Source organism: Hemitrygon akajei, chromosome 22, assembly GCF_048418815.1.
Source record: "Hemitrygon akajei chromosome 22, sHemAka1.3, whole genome shotgun sequence".
NCBI lineage: Eukaryota > Metazoa > Chordata > Chondrichthyes > Myliobatiformes > Dasyatidae > Hemitrygon > Hemitrygon akajei.
Genome location: NC_133145.1, coordinates 45,886,301 through 45,910,628, shown reverse-complemented (window position 1 = coordinate 45,910,628; position 24,328 = coordinate 45,886,301). Strand labels below are relative to the sequence as shown.

The 24,328-nt window shown below is 42.9% G+C and overlaps 1 protein-coding gene across 1 annotated transcript in view; it reads left to right on the top strand.

Annotated features, from left to right (window-relative positions):
* faap100 (FA core complex associated protein 100) overlaps positions 1-23,092 on the top strand; it is a 28,813-nt gene extending 5,721 nt beyond the window's left edge. The window contains exons 3-9 of the mRNA XM_073026137.1: positions 4,466-5,433; positions 6,838-6,994; positions 8,118-8,926; positions 14,598-14,740; positions 17,096-17,212; positions 20,046-20,132; positions 22,073-23,092. Of these exons, the coding sequence (XP_072882238.1) occupies positions 4,466-5,433; positions 6,838-6,994; positions 8,118-8,926; positions 14,598-14,740; positions 17,096-17,212; positions 20,046-20,132; positions 22,073-22,204 (2,413 nt within the window). The 3' untranslated portion in view covers positions 22,205-23,092. The remainder of the gene's footprint in view (positions 1-4,465; positions 5,434-6,837; positions 6,995-8,117; positions 8,927-14,597; positions 14,741-17,095; positions 17,213-20,045; positions 20,133-22,072) is intronic.
* The last annotated feature ends 1,236 nt before the right edge of the window (positions 23,093-24,328 follow it).

The following is a 24,328-nucleotide window of genomic DNA, read 5'->3' as shown; positions in this document are numbered from 1 at the left end:
GTCAGGATATGAAATGAATCAGTTTTAAATGGAAAATCCTTGAGGCAAGTTTACTGGTTATTCTAAAACGGATGCTGGAAGTGGATTGACAGATATGGTCTTGCTTTACATTAGAGGTCTGTTTATCATTTTCAGCATATGTGGCCCTGAAAATTGTGCGAGAAGTGAAACAACAATTAGTAAGACTTAAAATTCTGTGAACACAGATGAAAATATGTGGAAGAAAAATTAAATCTGAATTTTTCTTTAAAATATTAAAATCTACTGACCATTTTTTTTAGAACAAAAGACATGAGTAAAATCAGTGTTAATTTTCTTATGCAGATTGTAAATGAATTGGAGGGAAAATTAAAATGTCTTTTAGTGTCAAACCCTATTCTATTGATAAAACATTTTGGTACATTTTGGAGGAAAGTTTTCTGCCCTCAATAAATTCTGTGCCATAAAATATTTAATAGCTGTAACTCTACAGCTGTCTGCAGACAGGAATCTCGCCTGGATTGACCTCTATGTCCAGATTATCATGATGTCTGTTTCTCAGTATCAGCATGGATAAAATTGGGTAGGGGGGGTTGAGAATTAATTTATCACAATTGACAAGGTCTTCCAACTGGTGAGAAGGGAATGGTGTGTGCTTTCAACCTGTTTGATATATGGAAGAAAATAAAAATAATTCCAAATATTTGGTAGTTGCTGAAATTCTGGTGCCTCTTATTTTCTCATTGTCAGCAGCTATGCAGTCAGATTAGGTTTAAGATGGACCTGAACAGTCGTTGGGACTATAAATTCAGTGAGAGTGTTTTGCCAATCATAAGCATATGCCACAGTTACACAAGAAATTTGTCATTGCTTGAATGCGTGCAGTGGCTTTGCCCATGATAACGGAATTGTCTGCTTTGGTTGCTTCTCTGGAGCCTGGTCCACCACCTTTATAATTCAGTTTTCCCTCAGCCCTTTCCTCCCAGTTTCTTCCGGAGTGTTACTGATCGCTGTCACGTTTCATTTCTCATGTGGGGCACTGTTTTGACTCTGATCCCTCTCCAGGCACATCCCTACTCCTCTGCTTTTCTGCTGCCTTGCTGCTGATGTAGACTCTGAGCCTCCCTTTGCATTCTGTGAAGTGTCCATTGAGGAACGAGCCAGTGCTTCCTTATGAATATCAGAGCCGCTTTTCCTGTTCCCCATTCTTGCTCACCTTGCTGCCCAGTGCACCCACAGGGACTCGGCTTCCCAACCACTCCATCCTGCTTGGTGTTCTTACCACAATCCCTCAGGGATGCTGATGGATCATTCACTCCCTATCTGCATTTCCATGAGTAAAACTCCAATAATCCGGCATCGGATTGTTCTGGAATTCTGATGGTTCAGCAGTTGGCTTGCTTGTGAGTCCCGTGTGGGAGTGAGGAGTGTGCAGAAGGTGTTGCCTTTACACTCACCAGGTTCACTGGAACAGTTCTGTACGATTGTGTACCTTATAAAAATCAGAGAGGAATCATCTAGGAAATCTGCTCGCAGAAAATTACTGAAGTCCGAAGGATGTGGGAATACTGGCATTTTACTGTACCAGTTTGCTTCTTAATTGGGTCGTTACTCTCTTCAGTAGCGTAATTGATGCCCACATTTTTCTTTTGTCTTTGTGCCTATCTAGGAGTCTCTTAAATGTCCTTAATGTAAATTTCTCTCCGTGTAATCCTTTCTGTGATGTTCCTCAGTGTGTGTGTGTGTATATATATATATATAGAACTAGCACTGACAACCCCTCCCCATACTTCCCTCCAATCGTATTAAAATTATGCCCCCCAACCCCCAGATCATGCAGTTCTGTCTTGGGGAAAGGTCTTTGGCTGTCTATTTATGGCTCTTGCCATTTTGTACACTTCTATCAAGTCACCTCTCGTCCTCCTCTTCAAAGAGAATATTTGACCACTTCTCTCTCCTTTTTGCTATCTACTTCAAAATCTACATCCGTCTGCAACTGGGCCTGGAAAAATTGTTCTCTGGGTTAATCACTGCTCCATGGTCATTACCAGGTTAATCTGGTATATAATTTATGTAACTAACTGTTGCCCAGTCTAGTTCCATTCCAATAAGTGCTGGTGGGTTCACACCACCAAATCCATCTGTTAATCTTCGCACTTCAACCGTCAGCCTGAGGTTCAGACCAGATGGCCAGGTTCAGGAATACGTATTGCTCTGCAATCATCAGGCTCCTGAACCGACATGGACAACTTCAGTCACCACAACACCTAACTGATCCACATCCTACAGACTTACTTTCAAGAACTCTACAACTTATGTTCTCCGTATTATTTATTCACATTTTTTATTTGTACTGTTTGTCTTCTTTTGCTCATTGGTTGTTAATCAGTCTTTGTTTATGTATAGTTTTCATAAATTCTATTGTACTTTATTTTCCTGCATGAAAATGAATCTCAAGGTAGTGTATTGTGGTTGTCCATCGTGTCTGATGATGTGCAGAAGAGTTTTTTTAAAGTGGAAAAACCATTGCAACTGGGGTAGTTCCACTCTGTCAATCTCAGAAGTCCGGGTCCAGTGGTACAAACAAGTGTCACAGACTGGGGTCTTCCTTGGTTGCCTTGGACGGCAATGATGTCTCCTGTACCTTGTCGTGCCCTTCACTCTCCGCGGAGTGTTGCAGAACCACCTTCCTGGCCGATGGATCTCACTGTAGATCTCATCCGCCCAGTCTGTCATTGCTGACTTTGCATGCTAGGACAGGCATGTCCCTATGCCCCTATCCACTGGGGATATGAGACCCACTGGCTTTCCCTTTCCTGGTTTAGCCCTCTTGTTGAAGTGGTGTACTAGGTTGCATGCAAACAGTTACTTGGAGACACAGGTGAGGGCTGAGTGTCTGGTGACTAAAGGTGAGTGAGCTGCCTGAGAATGGACACAACGAGCCTCTTCACTAGTGCACATCTTCACAAAGTACATATACGTACTTTGATATTAAATGTACTTTTACTTTGACATTGACTTTAATCTAGCGTCATTCTGGAGAACAAATGTAATCCCTGAATTCTCGTTTCTACCCTCAACTTCCTCTTCTTCTGTTCATCTCAAAGGTCTAAGTAATATATCATCATAAACTATCTTGAGATTCTGTTTCTGTCTCTTGTGGACATTAACAGCAAAACAAAGAAATATACTCAGTAGCCATTTTATTAGCTTGTGCTGTCTTGCTGTTGTAGCCCATCCACTTCAAGGTTCGATGTGTTGTAATACGTGGTTATTAGAGTTACTGTCACCTTCCTTGGCAGCTTGAACCGTTCTGGCCATTCTCCTCTGACCTCTCTCATTAACAAGGTGGGTTTTTCCCCACAGAACTGCTCCTCACTGGATTTTATTTTGTGCCATTCTATGTAAACTCTAGAGACAGTTGTGGATGAAAATCCCAGGGGATGAGCAGTTTCTGAGATACTCAGACTACGCAGTCTGATGCCAACTGGCATTCCATGGTCAAAGTCACTTGGATCATATTTCTTCCCCATTCTGAGGTCTGGTCTGAACAACAACTGAACGTCTTGACCGTGTCTACATGCTTTTGGGCATTGAATTGCTGCCACGTGATTGGCTGATTAGATATTTGCATTAACAAGCTGGTGTACAGGCGTACCTAATAAAATGGCAATGGAATGTAAATGTACTTTGGTAATAAATTTACTTTGACTTTACTGTAGGGTCATCCTGGAGAACAAATGTAATCCCTGAATTCTCATTTCTAGCCTCGGCTTCCTCCTCTTGATTTCCATTGTCCACAAATTTCCTAGTTACTGTGATTGACGTTTGGCTGTTTCTTGTGCCCTTTTGAACCACCGGCATTTGGATCGACTGCCGTCACTAACAATCATTGCAGCTGACTTTCTGGCATTGCTTGTTTTGGAGGGTTTTTTTTCCATTATGGTTTCAGTGACGTCCAAAGGGCAGTGTGTCCAATTAACCTGGAAAACAGGGAGCAGGGCAATCGGGGCGTCTATCCAGAAATTGCTTTGTTGGGCTCATGTCCCGTGTTAACAGAAAAACACAGGAAATATACAGCAGGTCAGGCAAGCATCTGTTTTAGGGGAAAAATAACAAACTACAGATTTTGAATAATATCACCTGGATCCTATTTTAGTGAAAGACACAAAAACTGCCCATTCCTCTTGGGAGTGATGCACTTCCAGGCACACTCAGTGTTATTATAGACTCTCGTCTACATTCCACTGCTATCTGTACAGAACACATTCCTCAGTATCAGTGAATCTCTGAATTTTCCTGCAATTGCACGATTATCTTTATAACCTTTAAGTGGAGAGTGCATTTGCACCAGTAATTTAGACATGTTTTATGGATTTGGCCTCTCCACATGATTTTTATTGGTTGACAGCACATTGTAAATTTTGCTGCTAATGTTATCAGTATGCCTCTCATTTTAAAAATTCTGCACTTTATTTTTCCCCAGCCGCATGCCGGAGACAGTTGGACAGAAATTGCCCCTGGATCTTTCCCCGTCGGGGGGTGACTCTGACTGTGGCCCGCCTTCTGTCTGTACCGTGGGTGCCGAACATTGCCTTGTCAGAGACTGTACGGTCTGCTCCTTCGTTGGTTTGGACAAAGACATTGTGGCGGTGGCTGAGGAGGAGCAGAATTGGAAGATAAGGACCTTCAGACTGCCAACAGCTGGCTGTGAGGACCAGATGTGTCAAAAGATTGAGGAGATAGGGTTCACTTCTCATCTTAATTCACCACATTGTGAAAAATCTGAACCGAGTTACCCACCTGTGTTGCTTTGCGTTTATCCTCATGTTGAAAAGGAACAGAAGGATGGTGAAGATTATACTTGCCTTGACACATCTGTCTTCGCCCTCCTCTTTAATGTGGACGCCAGCTTGCTGCTCTCACCCATTGTACTTTGCGGATTGCCAGATGGCCAGGTTTATGTTTTGCCAATGAGGTACACCAGATCTGAGGCCAAAGGTCACCCACCTCGAATGACAGTGCTGCTGCACCTCGAGCAGCCAGTGGTCTTCATTGGACTTCTGACGTTAAAACGGGAAGTGAGTGACGATCAGGATCCCCAGCCATCAAGGTCCAAGCCCCAGATTCCCAACAGCATTGTTGTAATCGGAAAAGAGGGCAAAGTGGTGATAATCAAGTCCAGCCTTCGTATGGAGACGTGGTCTCCCTGTTTCACAGAGTACCACCTCCAGGGCCCCATCATCAGTGCTTGCTCTCACGCTAGTACACTTTACTACAGCACCCGCTCAGACTTTTATGGTGTTGAAATCCTACGTAGTGAGAATTTTTCTGGGAGGCTGCCAGATGAGGAGAGTGGCCAGGCTGGTGGAGCTTTGCCTTCCATTCTTCTCCCAGTCAGTCTGAACATCTGTGGGGTTGTAGCTGTTTCCAGGCCTTCACTAACTGCTGAAGGTATTCCTGTCACTTCTCACTTTAATTCTTTGTCCCATTTGCAATCTGACCTCTGTCCTTGGGCTCTTGCGCTATTCCAGGCAGGCCCAACCATTGCACAAGAAGCACCTTGCAGCCTTCAAGACTGCAACTGAATTACACAATTACAGATGACCAGCTTTTCCTATTTGTGTAAGATCTAGCCAATTCCATCGTAAGGCCTTCCACTTTAACTCAGTTTTTCCTCTCTCCATGGATGCTGTTTGACCTGCTGGGTACTTGCTGAATTTACTCTGCTGTGTTCCGTCTTTCAAGGCTCCAGCATTTTGTTTTAGTTCTCTCTAATCGTCCTCTGGTCCCCTTCATCAGCTCTGAACGCATTATATCAGCTGGACAATCTAAGCCTCCCCTTATCATAGACCATCATCACCCCAACCTGCACACTTTTTTCCCCGGTTATAATTAAGGAGCATTTCTCCCTTCACAGAACGCTGCCACTTTCCTGTGTTCATTTCCCATTTCATGTTAAGTGCAGAGAAATCTGACTGATGGCCAGAAAAGATTTGTTTTGAAGTGACGGTGAAAGCCCTTCCTGTCGAAGCTGCACCTGATTCTGGGGAGGATAACGCCCGCAGTCGGCTGTTGAGGGTTGTTCAGATTTAATCATACTAGAGCATCTTGCCTCTGCAGAGTGAAGATGTCTTTCGTAAACATGAGATTCTGGAGGTGCTGGAAATCTAGTGCATGGGTTCCCCACTGGTGATCTGTGGACCCCTCAGTTAATGGTAGGGGTCCATGGCATTTAAAAAATAAGAGGTGGGGAACCCCAAATGTAGAGAAGCACACAAGTTAATCAGCAAGTCAGGCAGCATCTATGGAGAGAAATAAACAGTGTTTCAGGACAAGACCCCTCATCGGGTCATCTCTTGTGTTATTGCATTTGTACTTAGATTAAGAGAGAGAGAGAGAGCGAGAGAGAGAGTGTGTGTGTGTGTGTGTTCATCCTACACAAGAGAATCATCCTTACTTTTCCCCTATTTGAATGTTCTGGACACAGATTTCAGGTGACTGGCAAGAGACAAAAAGAATCAATAGGGAAAACTGTGCTGAATAGTAATGATAATTAAATCATAGCCCAAGAGTTTGGAAGTAGATTCAATTGTATGTTTATTTTAAAAAAGGAATTGAAGGTAAGAAATTGGATGGCTGTGGGGAAAAGCTGAAAGGATGGGAATATGTTGTTTGTTATAAAAACAACGAACACGGGCAGAATGGCCTTTTCCTTTGGTACAATGACTCTGTGCTCTTTACTGACTCGGGTTGCACGTTAACCTTTGCCTCAGATGTACGTACATTCAGCGACATGATTGTGGATGTATCCTGAAATGAGATTTCTGTTTGTCTCCACTTGTGTATTTTGACCAGGTGACATTAACTTAGTGGCCCTGACTGAGAAAGGGAAAGTGATGGCGTGCACCTTGCCCCACCCCCTGAGTGCCGCCCCCACCCCGAAGCTCCAGCCAGCCTGCACAGGGCAGCGCATAAAGGACCTTCTCTCTGGGATCAGCAGTGTCTCTGACAGGTAGGAGGTCATCCTCAAGTCTGCATTCCAGCTCCCTCAAGCACTGACCTTGAGGGGAGACCAGAAGGATGTTTATAGAATTATGAGTGGCAGAGATAGGGTAGACCATCAGAATCTTTCTCCCAGGGTGAAAGTGTCAAATGATAGAGGACTTGTGTGGGGCAGGTAGTTTTACATAGAGTGGAGAGTGCATGATTGCAGTTGATAATGGTGTTTCATAGACACATGAGTGCGCTGGAAATGAAGGGATTTGGATGATACATAGTCATAAGTAGTTTAGTTTAATCTGCCATCGTGCTCAGTGCAGACATCGTAAGCCAAAGGGCTTGTTCCTGTGCTGTACAGTTCTATATTCTACATGCACCATTGTTTGTGAAGAGCCAGACAGTCTGGAAACCCCAGTGTTTGGGCCTGTGCTCATGGTGTTTTAGTAGAACAAGGAGTGATCTCACTGAATATTGAAATACCTGGATAGAGGGGATATGGAGATGCTTTCAATTGTGGGAGAGTCTGAGACCAGAGGACTATGCCTCAGAATAGAAGCATGTCCCTTTAGAACTGATGAGGAGGAAATTTTGTAGTCAGGGTGGTAAATCTGTGGAATTTATTGCTGTGAAGGCGAAGTCATCGGATATATTTAAAACAATGGTTGATAGGTTTCTGCTTAGTAAGGGTGTCAGTGGTTACAGGGAGAAGGCAGAAGAACGGAGTTCAGAGGGAAAGTAAACCAGCCATGATGGAATGGTGTAGCAGACTGGATGGGCTGAATGGCCTCCATTCTACTCCTATATCTCAAGGCTTAATTTTCGCTCACCTTTGAGTGAACTGAGCTAGTTCATAGGTGAAGATGATAGTGCTTCCAGCTGAAGTAGCTGTTTCTTTGCAGACTGCCTGACCCATCGAGGTGTCCTGTGACAGTTCTCACAGTTGGGTAGCCTGCCGCCATTCACTACCAAAACTTGCAGGAGAGGAATCTCCATGGATTACACACATAAACCTCTGTGTAACCTCCTCCCAGCAGAAGTAGCACCTATAGGTGGGGAGAATGGGAAATTGAGATATAGTATAACAACAGAAATCAGGGCATAAATTCACTGTATTCTGTTTTTTTTTTCTTTTATAGAATCTCTTCTTTGAAAGGTATAATGCAGCAGAAAGACAAAGCCTTAAAAGGACTGAACCAGGACTTCAACATATGCTGCGCGCTGCTATCCGATCAGGATAAAGTTAAGGAGTCTTCTAAACAATCATTCAGCTGCTCCATCACTACAAAGTGGAATCATGTTCTACTTCAGGATTCGTTGGTCATTTCAGTTGTATTGAAGAACCTCAGTGATTGGTCTTTGCAGCACAGGTGGTTTCTCTGTGTCCAGCTTGTTGCCCAGAACTTGGTTTGGGCCAAGGTGTCCGACAGCACAGCATTCTCTTATGCCTTTCTGATTAGCGAGCTTCCACCTCGAGAGAAGATGGAGGTTGCTATCCCCTTGAACTCTGAGAACGATGGTCTTCTGCCGCTTCCTGTGACTGTTCACTGCTTTCTTTATTATAACTTGAACACTCTTAACATGACGACTGCCAGCAGGCTGCCCGTCTCTCCTAGACCTTCACTGCCTTTTGCACCTTCAGAAAGTGATGGAGTCTGTCTGCCCCTAAATACTCGTGTTATTGACTTGTTAGATTGCTTGCACATTCATGGTGGAGGAGCAACTGGAACAATACCACACCTGAATCATAGACGTACCACTTTGGATACATTGGAGATGTTCTTGCGTTCTGCTATGTGCTCTGAAGGCAAAGATATTAGGGGCGACGGAACTGTGAATAGCCCTTTCGGAGGCCTTTGCAATGATAGGGTGGGTGCTGGTCCATTTACAGCTTCTATCAAGGTGTCCTCTGAACTCATGGAGGTTCCACTAAAAGATATTAGCACAGGTGAGGAACTTTTCTTAGAGTGATGGGCTGAGATTTTATCTTCTAAGATTACAACTGGTCTGTGAGCTTCTGTACATCCCTCAGAAGATCAAGTGGCATGTATGGAGAGGAATAAAGAGTTGATGTTTCAGGCCGAGACACTTCATCAAATCTGATGAAGAGTCTTGGCCCAAAACATCGATTCTTTATTCCTCTCCGTTGATGCCGCCTGACCTGTTGATTTCTTCCAACATTTTGTGAGCGTTACACTGGATTTCCAGAATCTGCAGAAACTCTTGTGTTTCTGTATTTCCCTTTATCTTAAAACCCATCTACTGTAATCAGATTTCAATTTAAGAATTAACAGGATAGCATTTCCCATTTGCAAGCAAATTTCAAATGGTTTGCCCTCTATATATGTGGTCTTCCTAACTTCACTACTGACATTTGGAGTTTGATTCCCCAAAGCACAGGAATAGCTTCCCTCTGTTTGCCCTAACATTTCCCCTTATTATCTTCAAAGACTTCTCAGCCACAGCACGATTCTGCTTTCTGTAACTTAACCCAAAGTCAAAGCAGCATTCTGAAGTCCACTCACCCCTCAGGTCAATGTATCCTCCCTAAGGTATGATACCAGAGAACAGCTTTTCAGATGTAATCTCATGAGAGCATTGACTGACTGACTGCTCCCCCTCCAACCAGTCATCCAGATATAAAGATATTGATTTATTTATCTAATTTAATAGTTTCTCTACCTGTTGGTGAGTTTTTTTTATCTTTGTAGTGGGCTCAAATTCTCTTTGGGCCAACACACATAGAAAGTGTAATATAGCCCATCCATTTTAGATCTAAAGTGCATTATTATATAACATGGGTATGAATGTGTAACATATTGGTAAATTGTAAAGCTTGTGCTTTGGATTTTGCATTTCTGCTGTCTGTGAAATCTTTATTAGTTAACTAATAGTCTATTTTACGTTCCTGGATACGCTATACACCATGTATGGGGAGTCCAGGGAGGGTTAGTGTCTCCGATGTCTCAGGCCCACTCTGGGACAGCTCGCTCACACTTGGTCCCCATCTCAGTTCTCACCTGTGGCTCCAAGTAGTTTTTTTGCATGTGATAATGGCCACACCCCAGTACACAACTTCAATAGGTGGGCTAAGCAGCTGAGGGTACTGGTGGGTCTCCAGTGATGTAAGAGCATGCTTGTCCCGGCATGCAAAGTCAATTCCGGAGGACAGGGCGGATGAGATTAACCGTGAGATCCAACGGCCAAGAAGACGATCCTGGAACTCTTCATGGAGAATGAAGGGCATGACAAAGGACTGAAGAAGTCATGTTCATCCACGACAACCAAGGAAGACCCCAGTTGAGATGACAACTTGTGCCACTGGCCCCAGACTTATGAGGTCGAGCGAGTAGAACTGCCCATTGCAATGGCTTTTCCACTTTTTAAAAACTCTCCCACACAGGTTTCACTTTCATCATCAGATACAACCAATCAATCACTTTATCTGTCCTGACTAGTACGGATTAAAAATTGGGAGAGTTGTAAAACTGACTGATGAGTTGTTGATAATGATCAAAAAATTGCATGGTTGGACTCTCCCTTTCATTCCTCACTTGGCTTTTTTCTCCATTAATTTTGGAAACATCTGGAAGGTGCGGGTGTTTCAAAGCTTGTTCACCAAGAAGGTATTCACGTTCTGATGTGTGTGCTTCAGACACATGCATGCCTTGATGCATTTCACTGTATGTTGCAATGTACATGTGATCAGTAAATGAATCTGAATTTGATGAAACAGGCTGGTCATAGTTCCTGCAGTGGAAGCAGATCAGAGGCTGGTGAAATGTTCAGTGCATTGATACTGTGGGAGGAGCCAGCATAGGCTCAATGGGCTGAATAGCTGTCTTCTGTGCAGTAACTTTGATTCTTCCAGTGGCAAATTCAGGTATCCAATTATGCTCTTGCCCTGAAACAAAAAAAAACACAAAATAGTTCTGCTGACCTCTTGGGACTGCTGGTTTTGGAAGAGCTTTCCTATGGAGCATTCGAGAACATTCAGAACAGAGACACGAAGCCTACAAGAGCCCATGAGCATTGTGACTAATGGTAGTCACTTACAATTGTTGCAGCTGCTATAGTCATTATGGGCTTTCTTTTGTCATCAGGGCTTCGGTACAGTACAATGGTTGTTGTGTACGATTGGAAAACAAGCAGCAGTGCAATATACGGCCTTTCCAAATGTTGTTTGTCTGGAGAGTTTAAAGCGTTTGCCAATTGTTTTCCAGAGGCTCAGTCAACTCCGTCAACAACCCTACCCTGTCAGGCTGTCTGTTTTCTCCATCTCCCAGTAAACAAGAGTTTAAAGATAATCTGGAAAAACATAGCCTATTCTATAGTGCTGAGTTTGTATGCATTACAAGAGAAGTTTAGCTAAAACCCAATCGCTAAAATGTTTCATACTGTACAAGTGTGTATTTGACACATCTCTAGCTGTTCAGTCCTGGCATGTGATGAACAGGCCATGTTATGCCTCTGGACACGTGCAGTGATATCAATGGGTACACAATGGATGTTTAATGTCACTTGTGCAAAATTTTCCTGTATATTCAAATCCTCCTTTGGTGCACCCTTCAGAAGTCCAGCTGTGGGGCCACAGGAAGAGCTGCCAAAGTGGTTATCCTTGTGCTGGAGTTGTGGCTGACTCTATATTGATGCCTTTGGCCCATATCTCTTGCAACCTTAACCAGAGGGTTGTGGACACATTGGGGTACAGTTATACGCTCACCCTTCCTATGTAAGTGTCCATCTTTTCAGGATAGATTTATTTTTGCTTCCCATTGAAGGTCATTCCCACTTCCCACCACAACCTTCTGACCCTTGGATCTCTGCCCAGCAACACCCATCAGGGTGTAGAATGTCAGTCTCATGGTCATGCACCCCACTGACCTCCACCTTCCTCCCAGTTAGATAGATAGATAGATACTTTATTCATCCCCATGGGGAAATTCAACTTTTTTTCCAATGTCCCATACACTTGTTGTAGCAAAACTAATTACATACAATACTTAACTCAGTAAAAAATATGATATGCATCTAAATCACTATCTCAAAAAGCATTAATAATAGCTTTTAAAAAGTTCTTAAGTCCTGGCGGTTGAATTGTAAAGCCTAATGGCATTGGGGAGTATTGACCTCTTCATCCTGTCTGAGGAGCATTGCATCGATAGTAACCTGTCGCTGAAACTGCTTCTCTGTCTCTGGATGGTGCTATGTAGAGGATGTTCAGAGTTTTCCATAATTGACCGTAGCCTACTCAGTGCCCTTCGCTCAGCTACCGATGTTAAACTCTCCAGTACTTTGCCCACGACAGAGCCCGCCTTCCTTACCAGCTTATTAAGACGTGAGGCGTCCCTCTTCTTAATGCTTCCTCCCCAACACGCCACCACAAAGAAGAGGGCGCTCTCCACAACTGACCTATAGAACATCTTCAGCATCTCACTACAGACATTGAATGACGCCAACCTTCTTAGGAAGTACAGTCAACTCTGTGCCTTCCTGCACAAGGCATCTGTGTTGGCAGTCCAGTCTAGCTTCTCGTCTAACTGTACTCCCAGATATTTGTAGGTCTTAACCTGCTCCACACATTCTCCATTAATGATCACTGGCTCCATATGAGGCCTAGATCTCCTAAAGTCCACCACCATCTCCTTGGTCTTGGTGATATTGAGACGCAGGTAGTTTGAGTTGCACCATATCACAAAGTCCTGTATCAGTTTCCTATACTCCTCCTCCTGTCCATTCCTGACACACCCCACTATGGCCGTGTCATCAGCGAACTTCTGCACATGGCAGGACTCCGAGTTATATTGGAAGTCTGATGTGTACAGGGTGAACAGGACCGGAGAGAGTACGGTTCCCTGCGGCGCTCCTGTGCTGCTGACCACCGTGTCAGACCTACAGTCTCCCAACCGCACATACTGAGGTCTATCTGTCAAGTAGTCCACTATCCAATCCACCATGTGAGAGTCTACTCCCATCTCCGTTAGTTTGTGCCTTAAGATCTTGGGCTGGATGGTGTTAAAGGCACTAGAGAAGTCAAGGAATGTAATCCTCACAGCACAACTGACCCCATCTAGGTGAGAGAGTGATTTGTGCAGCAAATACGTGATAGCATCCTCCACTCCCACCTTTAAAGTTAAAGAAGGCTGCAGCTCATAAGTATCATTGCACCAACATCAGAGAGGTTAATCTGTTGTTTTGGAGATTCCAGGAAGATCAGTGTTAGTAAAAGTGGCATAAAGTGGACATGGAGAGGATGTTTTCTATAGTGGGGGAGTCTTGGTCCAGAGGACACAGCCTCAGAATACAAGGACATCCCTTTAAAACAGGTGAGGAGGAACTTCTTGAGCCAGAAGATGGTGAATCTTTGAAATTCATTGCCGTGGGTGGTTGTGAAGGGTGTTAATGGTTACAGGAGAATGGGGATGAGAGCGATATGATGATGGAATGGCAGAGCAGACTCGTTGAGCTGAATGGCCAAATTCTGCTCCTAAGTCTTATCCTATGTAATCCACAGACTCCTTAACTCCTAGTCTGAATTTGGAAAGTGGATCTACCCAGATATGAAGCTACTGCATACGCAGGGAACACACACCACTCTGTTCAAGGGCCAGGACTTGTGTGTGTACTTGTCTGGGATCTCAGGTTTTCTATTTTTACTGGGGACAGGTTATACACTGAGCTTGCAGTCTCTTGATAAAGTGCCAAATCCAGTGGAAACTGAAACCGTCATCACAGTAAGTTAATACTGGCACCACTCCATGAGACTACGGCTAACGAAAGGACAGTGGCTGAAGTATACCATCTGTGCAGGACTTGTCTGTGTCCAGGACAATGAAGTGGACAGGAAAGATTATTGCCAACAGTGCTAAGGGCTGTTAAAACAAAAACTTAAAGCCATCTTGCAAGCACAAGAGATTCTACAAATGCTGGAAATCCAGAGCAACACACACAAACTCCTGACACTGCAGGTCAGGCAACATTTATGGAGAGAACCAATGTTCTGAGAGTGCTGTAATTCCTTATTAACCAAATGAAGCCACTGGAGCTAAAGGGGTTAGATTGCACAGCTCCTCAAAAGGTGGTTTCCAGGAGTTTCCACCAACTGTTCCATGTGGGTATTTGTTCCAACTTTCATCTTAAAAGTTTCTTCCCCGGGCAGTTAATCTGACCAACCATTCTAGTTAGCCCCCCTCCACCCTGCCTATCTATTGCTTCAGTCTCTGCATTGTACTGTAAATGCTGTTTACACTGTAAATACATGCAGGTATTTGTGCCTATGCACATTTTTCCATATCCATACTTTAACCTCTATTTTTATATAATTTCTTAACCTTTATAATTGTTGAATGTTTTTGTTCCATGTCATGCCAACACACCACAGCAAATTCCTAATATATGTAAATGTATATGGCAAATAAAGTTGATCCTGTGTGTTCTGTCCTGCATACACTTTTGGTTCTCCAATAAGGGTGTTTACAGTTAGATTTCGATTCAGAAGCTCCTGATATTATTTCATGAACACTGCCCCACCTTTTTCTGAATTTGATAGTTTTGATGTTACCTTTCCTTGATTTCTCTGGCATCTTGCATTGAGTTTTTTTTTTAATCCCTCATCCCAGGAAACATGCCGGAGAATGGATCAAATGTCCTTCAGTGGTTGCTGTGCACAAACCCCGAGCTGGAGGCATTACGAATGCAGCCTGCCCCGGCTGTGCAGTGTACAGCGCCTGATGGGAGCCGCGTTCGGATACTCACAAAGCAGGTAGGTGGTTGGTCTTTATGCAGTTACAGAGTGTTGGGGGTGCACAACATGCTCACTGTGCAGGACAGGGGACCTCAGATTACACAGGGATCATTAGTGGTGAAGCAGTTCATGTCATGGATTGACTTTGTGTGGTTTAATGGGTTATTGCTCCTAAATGGAAAAGGAATCAGGAAGTGGAGGGTACAGCTCAGTCCAACATGGGCAAAGCTTTCCCCACCATTGAATACACTGCCCTACTGCGCTGCCACAAGATAGTAGCATCCATCATCAAGGACCCCACAATCCAGGCCATGCCCACTTCTCACTAGCACCGCTGGGCAAGAGGTACAGATGCCTTGGGTCCCACACCATCAGGATCAGGAATAGTTATTGCTCTGCACCTATCAGGCTCCTGAACGAACATGGATAACTTCATTCATGTTATGAATACCCTGAACTGATGCTATGACCTACAGATTCACTTTTAAGGACTCCTGTCAACGCATGTTCCAGTATTACTGGTTTTTATTTGCACAATTTGTCTTTTTGTGTACATTGGTTGTTTGTCACTTTTTGTTTATATATAGTTTTGTGTAAATTCTACTGTGTATTTCTCTCTGTAAATGTTTGCAAGGAAATGAATCTCAAGGTAGGAAATGGATAAGTACTCAGGGTAGGAAATGGTAGGATATGTACTTTGATAATAAATTTACTGGAACTTCAACGTACAGAATGTGTAACCTTTGATAGTTATCTTACTGGGCTGGATAGCTGCTCGTGAGCTTCCTCACCCCACGCTGATCCAGTAGACTGTTGTACTTCTTGGGGCCTCTGTGTTGGATTGTGCTGGAGACCTGGCTTCAGCAGAATCCAGGAGTCCCCAAGCAGTGACCTGCCTTCAGCCTGTGAATCTTGGTACCTCACCCCCAAACTACTCTGACCCTCCAGGTAAATCTATTGGTACTGATGTTTTAGATGAGTCACAGGCATTTAAGAATTGCTAAAATGGATAATTTTGCTTTTAAAACCATTTTCAGTGATAGAAATTATTTAAAAACCAATGCACACAATTATGTAAAATAACAATAAAAATACCTGCACTTACCTTTTTAATGAATGTGAGCAGCCCCTTTCAAATGTAAGTACTTACTGCTGCATGTACTTGGTCTCAGTTGTGACCAAGTACCGACTAAGACCGGCTAAGTGCACCCTCAACAGGCCTGCAGCAAGTCTTGGATTTTAGTGTTGTGGGCAGGGCTGGATGTCAGAACAAGCACACGTGGCTGGTTTGCAACTCTCCTGGGAACCTCCTCCTGAGGAGCTGCATGATCTGGCCCCTTTAGTTCCAGTGGCTCCGTTCAGTTATAAGGAAGTAAAGCACTCTCAGGACATTGAGGCTGACCTGCTGAATTTCTCCAGCATTTTGTTGTGTATTGCATTGAGCACAGAGCTTGGTATCTTAATGTTGCAATTGTATAATACCTCGGTGAGGCTGAATTTGGAGTGCTGTGGGCAGTTCTCATCAGCTACCTACAGGAAAGATATCAATAAGCTTGAAAGGATGCAGAGAAAATTTCCAGTAGTGTTGCTGGGAACTGAAGACGTGAGTTATAGGGAAAGGTTGAATACGTTTGGACTTTATTCCCTGGAGCATAGGAGAATGAAGGAAGATCTCATAGAGGTATTGAAAATTATGAGGAGTATAGATAGGATAAATATATGCAGGCTTTGAGGTTGAAATAAAGATCATAAGTTTGGGATGAAAGTTGAAATGTTTAAGAGGAACATGAGGGGGATTTTCTTCACTCAGAAGGTTGTGCAAGTGTCGGCAAAAGTGATGGATGCAATTTCAATTGCAACACTTAAGAGAAGTTTGGATAAGAGTATGTTTGAGAGAGATGTGGAGGTACTGTGGTCCTGGTGAGGGTAGATGGGACTAGGCAAAAGAACAGGCTGACTCTAGAGGGGCCAAACGGTCTGTTTCTGTGCTGTAGTGCTCAATGACTATGACTCTCATCATCAGTACTGAATACTACTCTACTCCTGTTTTTAAGAGTATCAGCAGGAGTTGAACATTGCCTCCACAGGCCAGCTCCACCATACAATAAGATAATGATTAACCTGATCTTAGCTTCACCTCCATTTTCCCATCTGATGGCCTTGATTGTCCTCTAGTCCAAAATTCTTTTCCAATTTTGAATATATTTATTGACTCCACATTCTCAGGGATAGAGGATTAACTCATTTGTAATTGTGTGATTATTTATCTTGGGAGACCATGCCCCCTCATTCTACCAAGGGAAAGATCGTCACCCATCTGCTTAGTCAAGCCTTCTCAGAGCTTTTCTTGTTCTACCATTCCTTTCCTTACAGGTTGAAGTCTCCGGTTTTTCTGTTGATGGTCCAATCACTGTTACGGAAATTGTGTTGGAGTGCTCCTCGCTGACCGTGTTCTGTTTCTTGCATCAGGCTCTCGCTCGGCGTGTCCAGGTAAGAAGTCAACCGTCTGCCCTTAAGCAGAATTGTCCTCAGCCAGGGTGTGTCTCTTAACCAAGCTTCCACTGTGCCCTGATCTGAACCTTGCAATATTGTTGGTTGTCTCCTGTACAGTAGAGTACTGCACAATGTCAAAATCAATTGTTGTTTCATGAAATCATACAGAATAGAAGGAGGTCATTTGTCCCATTATGTCTCTGCCAGTTTGTGAACAGGCATTATTTCTTTAATGGGTGAAGCTGTTGTAAATTGAATTTGGTTGTTTCTCATGGTCTCTGCAAACATATTAAATGGAGCTTCAGAATTGTTTTAGCTGATCATAGTGTTTGGTATAGAAATTGGTTGTGTACATGCACTATTAATCAATCATCTAAAACAAGGCAATTAAACTGAAAGGAAAATCTGTCAAAAAATCTTTACTATTCAGAGGATATCTCCCATTTTCTGCAGTCAGTTGTAGGTTTGATAGAATTTTGTCTGACATTTTAGAATAATGTCAGTTTCCTTGTGTGGAGAGCTTTGAATTAAGCTGTCGCTCTGTCCTCGCCAATGACTTCCAGGGAATAATAATGGAATTAAAGCTCTAAAACAATATTTTTGGAGACATATAACCTCTGAAGAAGTCACTTAATTTATTGAGGGGGCAAACGGCCTACTTTTTCTATATTTTATGTTCATGCCTTCTGAATTTTGGAATTTTTTTGTTGGCATTTTTTTTTCTTGCACAGAACAGTGTAGCACAGTACACAATGCAGTGTTGACCTTTTTATGCTACTCTAAAATAAAGCTAACCCTTCCCTTCCAATCTAGCTCTTCCCTTCCAATCTAGCTCTTCCCTTCCAATCTAGCTCTTCCCTTCCAATCCAGCTCTTCCCTTCCAATCTTGTTCTTCCCTTCCCTTCCCTCCCAATCAAAGCGTTCCCTTCCCTTCTCTCCCAATCTAACCCTTCCCTCCCCTCCTGATCTAACACTTCCTTTCCCTTCCCTCCCAATCTATCCCTTCCCTCCCTCCCAATCTAACCCTTCCCTTCCCTCCCAATCTAACCCTCCCCTTCCCTTCCCTCCCAATCTAACCCTCCCCTTCCCTTCCCTCCCAATCTAACCCTCCCCTTCCCTTCCCTCCCAATCTAACCCATCCCGTCCCTTCCCTCCCAATCTAACCCATCCTGTCCCTTCCCTCCCAATCTAACCCTCCCCGTCCCTTCCCTCCCAATCTAACCCTCCCCTTCCCTTCCCTCCCAATCTAACCCTTCCCCTTCCCTCCCAATCTAACCCGTCCCTTCCCTTCTAATCCAACCCTTCCCTCCAAGTCTAACCCTTCCCTTCTCTTCCCTCTGAATCTAACCCTTCCATTCCCTTCCCCATCTAACCCTTCACTACCCTTCCCTCCCAATCTAACCCTTCACTACCTTTCCCTCCCAATCTAACCCTTCCCTATTACGGATCCTTCCATTCTTCTTTCATTCATGTGTCTATCTAAGTGTCTCTTCAATATCCCGAACTGGATTTGAAAACTGTAAAGAGCGAGCATTGGGTGAACGATATTTGTACAGGTCATATAAGGGGAAGTTTACCTTTCCACTAAATGTTATTTTAATCTCTTAAATCTCTTAAAAGGGGGATAAAAATTGAATGGAAAGAACCTTCCCTTCCCTTTAACAAAGCAGGTGGTAAATTCTTTGAATCAACTTTGTCTGTGAAACTTCAAGTTGGACCTTTAGTTGGTTTGCTCACAAAGAGTCATTTTTACAAGAAAAGCAGTGGTGGTAGGAAAGGGGGAGAAAGTGTGACTAGGCAGGTCGGCGTGGAGTAGAGGGGTCAGAGGACTTGTTTCTATGCTATAGTGCTTTATGATTCCTATGACCAAGAATAAACTTCACCCATTGTTCCTTAACTCTTTTGTTGTAGCATCCTACTCGGTCGGCTTCAGAGCCATTTGTCACATATAGAGTGAACATTGTCTACAGCATTGAACGTTGAGAGTGGAAAGTGTACTGGCCTGGTTCAGCTGTTCAGACTGCCCATCACTTACTGCCTTCTGTTGCTGATGGATGGGGTGCGGGAGGGTAAATGCAATTTTCACATGGCATTCATGGAACAATAGGGGTAAACAGTGTGCAAGAAAGAGTTTGAACATTTTGGGTCAATTACGTTTTATCTTTTCTAGTAAAACAGTAGTTTGGTGTCTCTATCTTTCTACTGTTTAATCATTTGTGGTATTTTGCTTTTGCAATACGAGAATGTTGGCTGCAGTTTCCGTTCCTCTTTACATCATCCTGAATACTGGCCACTAACAACAGGTTGGTTGGGGACCTTCCTTAGTTTAATAAAAATGTAGTTTATTGTTGAGAATCTGGAGAGGACAAAGAGAAAGCAGAAGGAATAAATGAAAATTGTAAAAAAGGATCAGATGCTGGAGGTCTGATATCAAAACAGAAAATGTTGGAAGTACTCTGCAGGTCACATGAATGGTCTTTGACCTGAAACTGTAAATTTCTCTCCATAGCTACTGACCGACCTGCTGAGTATTTCTAACATTTTCTGTTTTTATTTCAGAATAAGCAACAGCGTGATATTCCTCTGACATCGAAAGAGACTTTTCAAAGTACTAATATGATAAAGCAGTAGTATAAATAAAAGCAGTTTTTGTGAAATAAGTTTTGAAATTTCTCATTCAAACAGTTACTGCATTTTAAAAAAAAAACAAACTTGATTGGGTCATAGAATATTAGTACAGCTCATTAAAATACCTTTATGGCAAGCATGTCATTTTAGCATCCTCTCAAATTGATTGATTATATGTGTGTTTTTTCTCTACATTGAACAGATGCTTTTGGAACAGAGTTCTCCCTGTAGTGGCTCGCTGCCCGGCCTTCATACGCAGTCTCTCAGACAGCTGGCACACAGCGCAGAGGTAAGGGATCCGTGAAGTAAACTGGGAATCCTCACAGAGACTTGGGTGAGGTGCTGGGCAGATGTTGGCAAGACAGTATCTGCTTGAGTCCACATGGCATCATTTTACTGAAAACCCCTCCTCCAAGACTAACAGCCTTTAAGAGAGAGTATGTGGGATTTGGTCCCTTCTCCTATTCTGAAGATTCTTTAAACATAGAGGTTGTGATAACACAAAGAGTTAACCAGGTAGGAGAAGCTGGGGCTATTCCTGAACTTGATCTGTGATCTGTCTGAAGTTGTTGAAAAGAACTTATTTATGTGTACGGGGGTATTGCTGGCGGATAGTTAAAACCAAATTAATTTGTATCTGATTGATGCACCTCCTAACGCAGGTGGGAATTATAGAACAAACAATACTGGAACCAGCTCACATAAAGGGACTTGTTCCAAATACTTTCATAACTAACTACAGGAATAGGAAACACTCCTCAATTAGCTGCTGTTGAGCCCAGTGTTTTCTGTTTTTCCTCACTGCTGAATAATAAGGCCTGTGTTTCGGAACATCAGTGACTACTCTGATGCTAATCACTGGTACTGTTACTTGGCTGTGTTTCCTGAGCAGGTGCATAGTTTTTCCAGAGTTTGTATTCCCTATTGCCAGCTGGTCTGTGCTGTAACATTAACCTCCATTAACCTGTTCAAACCCATGTCAAGGTTCATGTAACTGAATGAACCATTCATCTTTCTGTTTTCCTTTGGTTGTGAGCAGTTGTACCTTGGCCTTTGGTAATGTTTGTTAAAGTTGACAGGAATTACTCTGCATAATGAGCAATGTCTAGGGATCAATTCACCATACCTACTATGTTACTTGATGTCTGCTAGATGACCAGTAAAGCCTTTACAATAAACAAAGTACTCCTGAGGCTGTTTGAAAAAGCTGCTATCAGGTTTGTTGTCCATATGGTGACCGCCTTCAAAAATGGTGGTTTTCAGATGTGACTAGCTGAATTATGTAGCAGAATAGCCCTTCCGTATGCAATATCTGGGCTCCCTTCTAAAGAATGACTACTTTCCAGTGAGGCTGTGAAGGGCTGTCAGCACCCATCAATTAACACTAGCGCCAAACTTACCCTGTCAGCACTTGGTGTCTATTGCAAAAGCTTTTCACTTACCACGCTGTCATTAAAGCAGCAAAAGCAAGTTCAAAAATTACTGTGAATCCTGAAGTGTTACTAATTTGTAACATTTACACTTCAACATATTGGATATGTGCATCCACACAGACAAATACAATTAATACAAAAAAAATACATTAATTCCATTTATATTCAAGTTTAATATTTTCTCTCGGGGCTAAACAGACTTGGATAAGTAGTTTCAAAGGCTACATGAGTCAATTTTGAAAAGTTGACTTTTCCCTCATTCACCTGGCATGTTTGTGGTTCTTGACTAATGGTAAAACATAATTGAGAAAGCATCCTTTTTTCTCTACTAAACCTCATATTGCCTCTTTGAAAGATAGTGTTGCACTAAGAGATATGGTTGATTTGATAGCCATGCTAACAGTCTAGAAATCCAGGAGCTGTGGCTTTATGTCCTTGGGGGTGGTGGGATAGTGAACTGACCAGATTTAGCCTATGTGTGACTCCTTCCCATTGTATGTTCATGATCATTGGTATCTTTGTGGTTAGCTACTAAGAAGGAAGAAATAGTAGGGCCACATTTCTAAAACAGATTCACTGTAGTTGCCTTTGTCAGTGGCTGGGAATCAGATTCGTCCATAAATAAGATCCTCATCCCAACAAGAATGTTGCAATTTTCGATTGAAATGGTAATAGAATTCTGTATTCTACCTTGAACTGGATTAGACTCCCAGATTGTGAATTATTTTTATGATGTGGAAGGACTTGTAGCTGCTCAATGGTAACTTTGCCCTTTTGGGTTCTGCTTTACTTGTAGACTCTCCTTAAAGGGGTGCAGTCGCTGCGGGACCAATTGTGCCTTGGGGAGGAAGTGAATCGGAGCGGTGCAGCGGGTAAACTACTGCAACTCTACGAGCAGCTGAGGAGCATTGATTTAGTTATTGTGTAACAGGTGGAATGGTTCAAACTGCTGCAGTCTCCAGGTCATCACTGTCAGTCTGCCCTCCCCTTCATTCTTGAAGGCTGTTGAGTAACAGGAGCCTGTGGTTGATTTTAAGCTGTGCAATGTTCTGGTAGCAGTTGTTACTTCATCATTTGACAAATGGCATGATGGAAAGACTTCCATTTATGTAGCCTTCCCTTCACTGAATAGGGAATCCCGAAGTGATTCCAAGCAATTACAATTAAAGTGTAAGTTGTTTTGAGGAAAAATATCACAAAATGTCACATACAGCAATGAGAAGTTACTCCAGTTGACTTTTTCAGTCAGCATTGCATTGGGAACATGTCTTGGTCAGAACAGCAGGAGAGTCCCATGTTATTTGAATAGTACTATGCCATATTTTTATGGTAACTGAAATGGCAAAAGGGATTCTGGTTTATTAGAAGGATAACCTTGAAGATGTGACGCTGCACTTAAGTCTTGCTATGTGTCCTGGCTTGTACCCTGATCCCACCATCTTTTGCCTCGGGCGCCAGGATACAGCTGTCTAACCAAGCCAATACTCCACATGTGATAACAGCAACCTTAGAGGACCAGTGTGCATAACCAGCATAGACTCAGAAATTGATTCCTTACAGAAAGCGCACTGTCATTTCAGTGATGAGATTGGTTTAAATCTAAGGGATGACAGTGAGGGCTGTGATCCAGAGAGTATCCATGACTTTTTACCAGCCCATTACTAAAGAAACGAGAACTGACGTTGGCTAGAATCTACTGGTGCCAGATGTTTGCCCTAGTGAAGTGTCAGAGGCTTCTGACTGTGGCAAGCTCTTGACAGTGATACTGAGTTTTCTTAAATGTAGAATTTAAATAAATTTCTGATGGGCATTTAAAGCAGTGTGTGATTATTTTTTTCATGGATAAAAACCTGTGTACTTCCCTCTGCAACTGGATCCTCGACTTCGTAACTGGAAGACCACAATCTGTGCAGATTGGTAATAACATCTCCACCTGATGATCTTTACTTCTCATGTATGTGAGAAATGAATTCAATTCAATTCAATTTGCTGACGATCAACACTGGCGCACCTCAGGCATGTGTAGGCACAGCTCAATTGCCATCCATAAATTTGCTGATGATTCAACCGTTGTTTGCAGATTCTCAGATGGTGATGTGAGGGTGTACAGGAATGAGATATGCCAGCTGGTTGAGTGGTGTCGCAGCAACAATCTTGCACTCAATGTCAGTAAGATCAAAAATTGTGGACTTCAGAAAGGGGAAGATGAGGAAATACAAACCAATCCTCACAGAGGGATGAGAAGTGGAGAGAGTGAGCAATTTCAAGTTCCTGGGTGTCTCTGAGGACTTAACCTAGTCCCAACATATCAATGCAGCTATAAAATGTCAAGGCAGTGGCTATATTTCATTAGGAGTTTGAGGAACTTTAGGATGTCACCTAAAAAAAAAATAATCAGATTTCTACAGATGTACTGTGGAGAGCATTTTGACTGGCTGCATCACCTTCTGGTATTGGGGGGGGGGGGGGGTGGTTACTGCACAGGATTGAGGTATAGAGAGTTGTAAGTTTAGTCAGCTCCATCATGGGTAGTAGACTCTGTAGTATCCAAGACATCTTCAAGGAGCAGTGCCTTAAAAAGGTGTCCATCATTAAGGACTCCCACCACCCTCTTATCATTGCTACTATCAGGAAGGAGATAAAGAAGCTTGTAGGCACACAGCAATTCAGGAACAGATTCTTCCCCTCTGCTATCCAATTTCTGAATGGACGGACACTGAAACCGTAAACACATCTTCACTACTTCTGTTCTGCTTTTGCACTATTATTATCTCTTTAATATACACATACTTACTGAAATTCATTTTGCTATTATTATGTATTGCATTGTACTACTGCCGCTAAGTTAACAAATTTCATGACCTGCGCAGTGATATTAAATCTGATTCTGAAAAACAGTCTCCAACTACAGAAAGCCTTGTCACTTTGGCTTTAAATTTAATGGGCAAAAAAAATCCATCAGTATCAACATCTTGGGGCTCAGCATTGTTTAATGTCTGAAATTCTGTATGCAGAAAAGGGCCAGTATTTTGTAGGTCTAAACAGAGTTAAG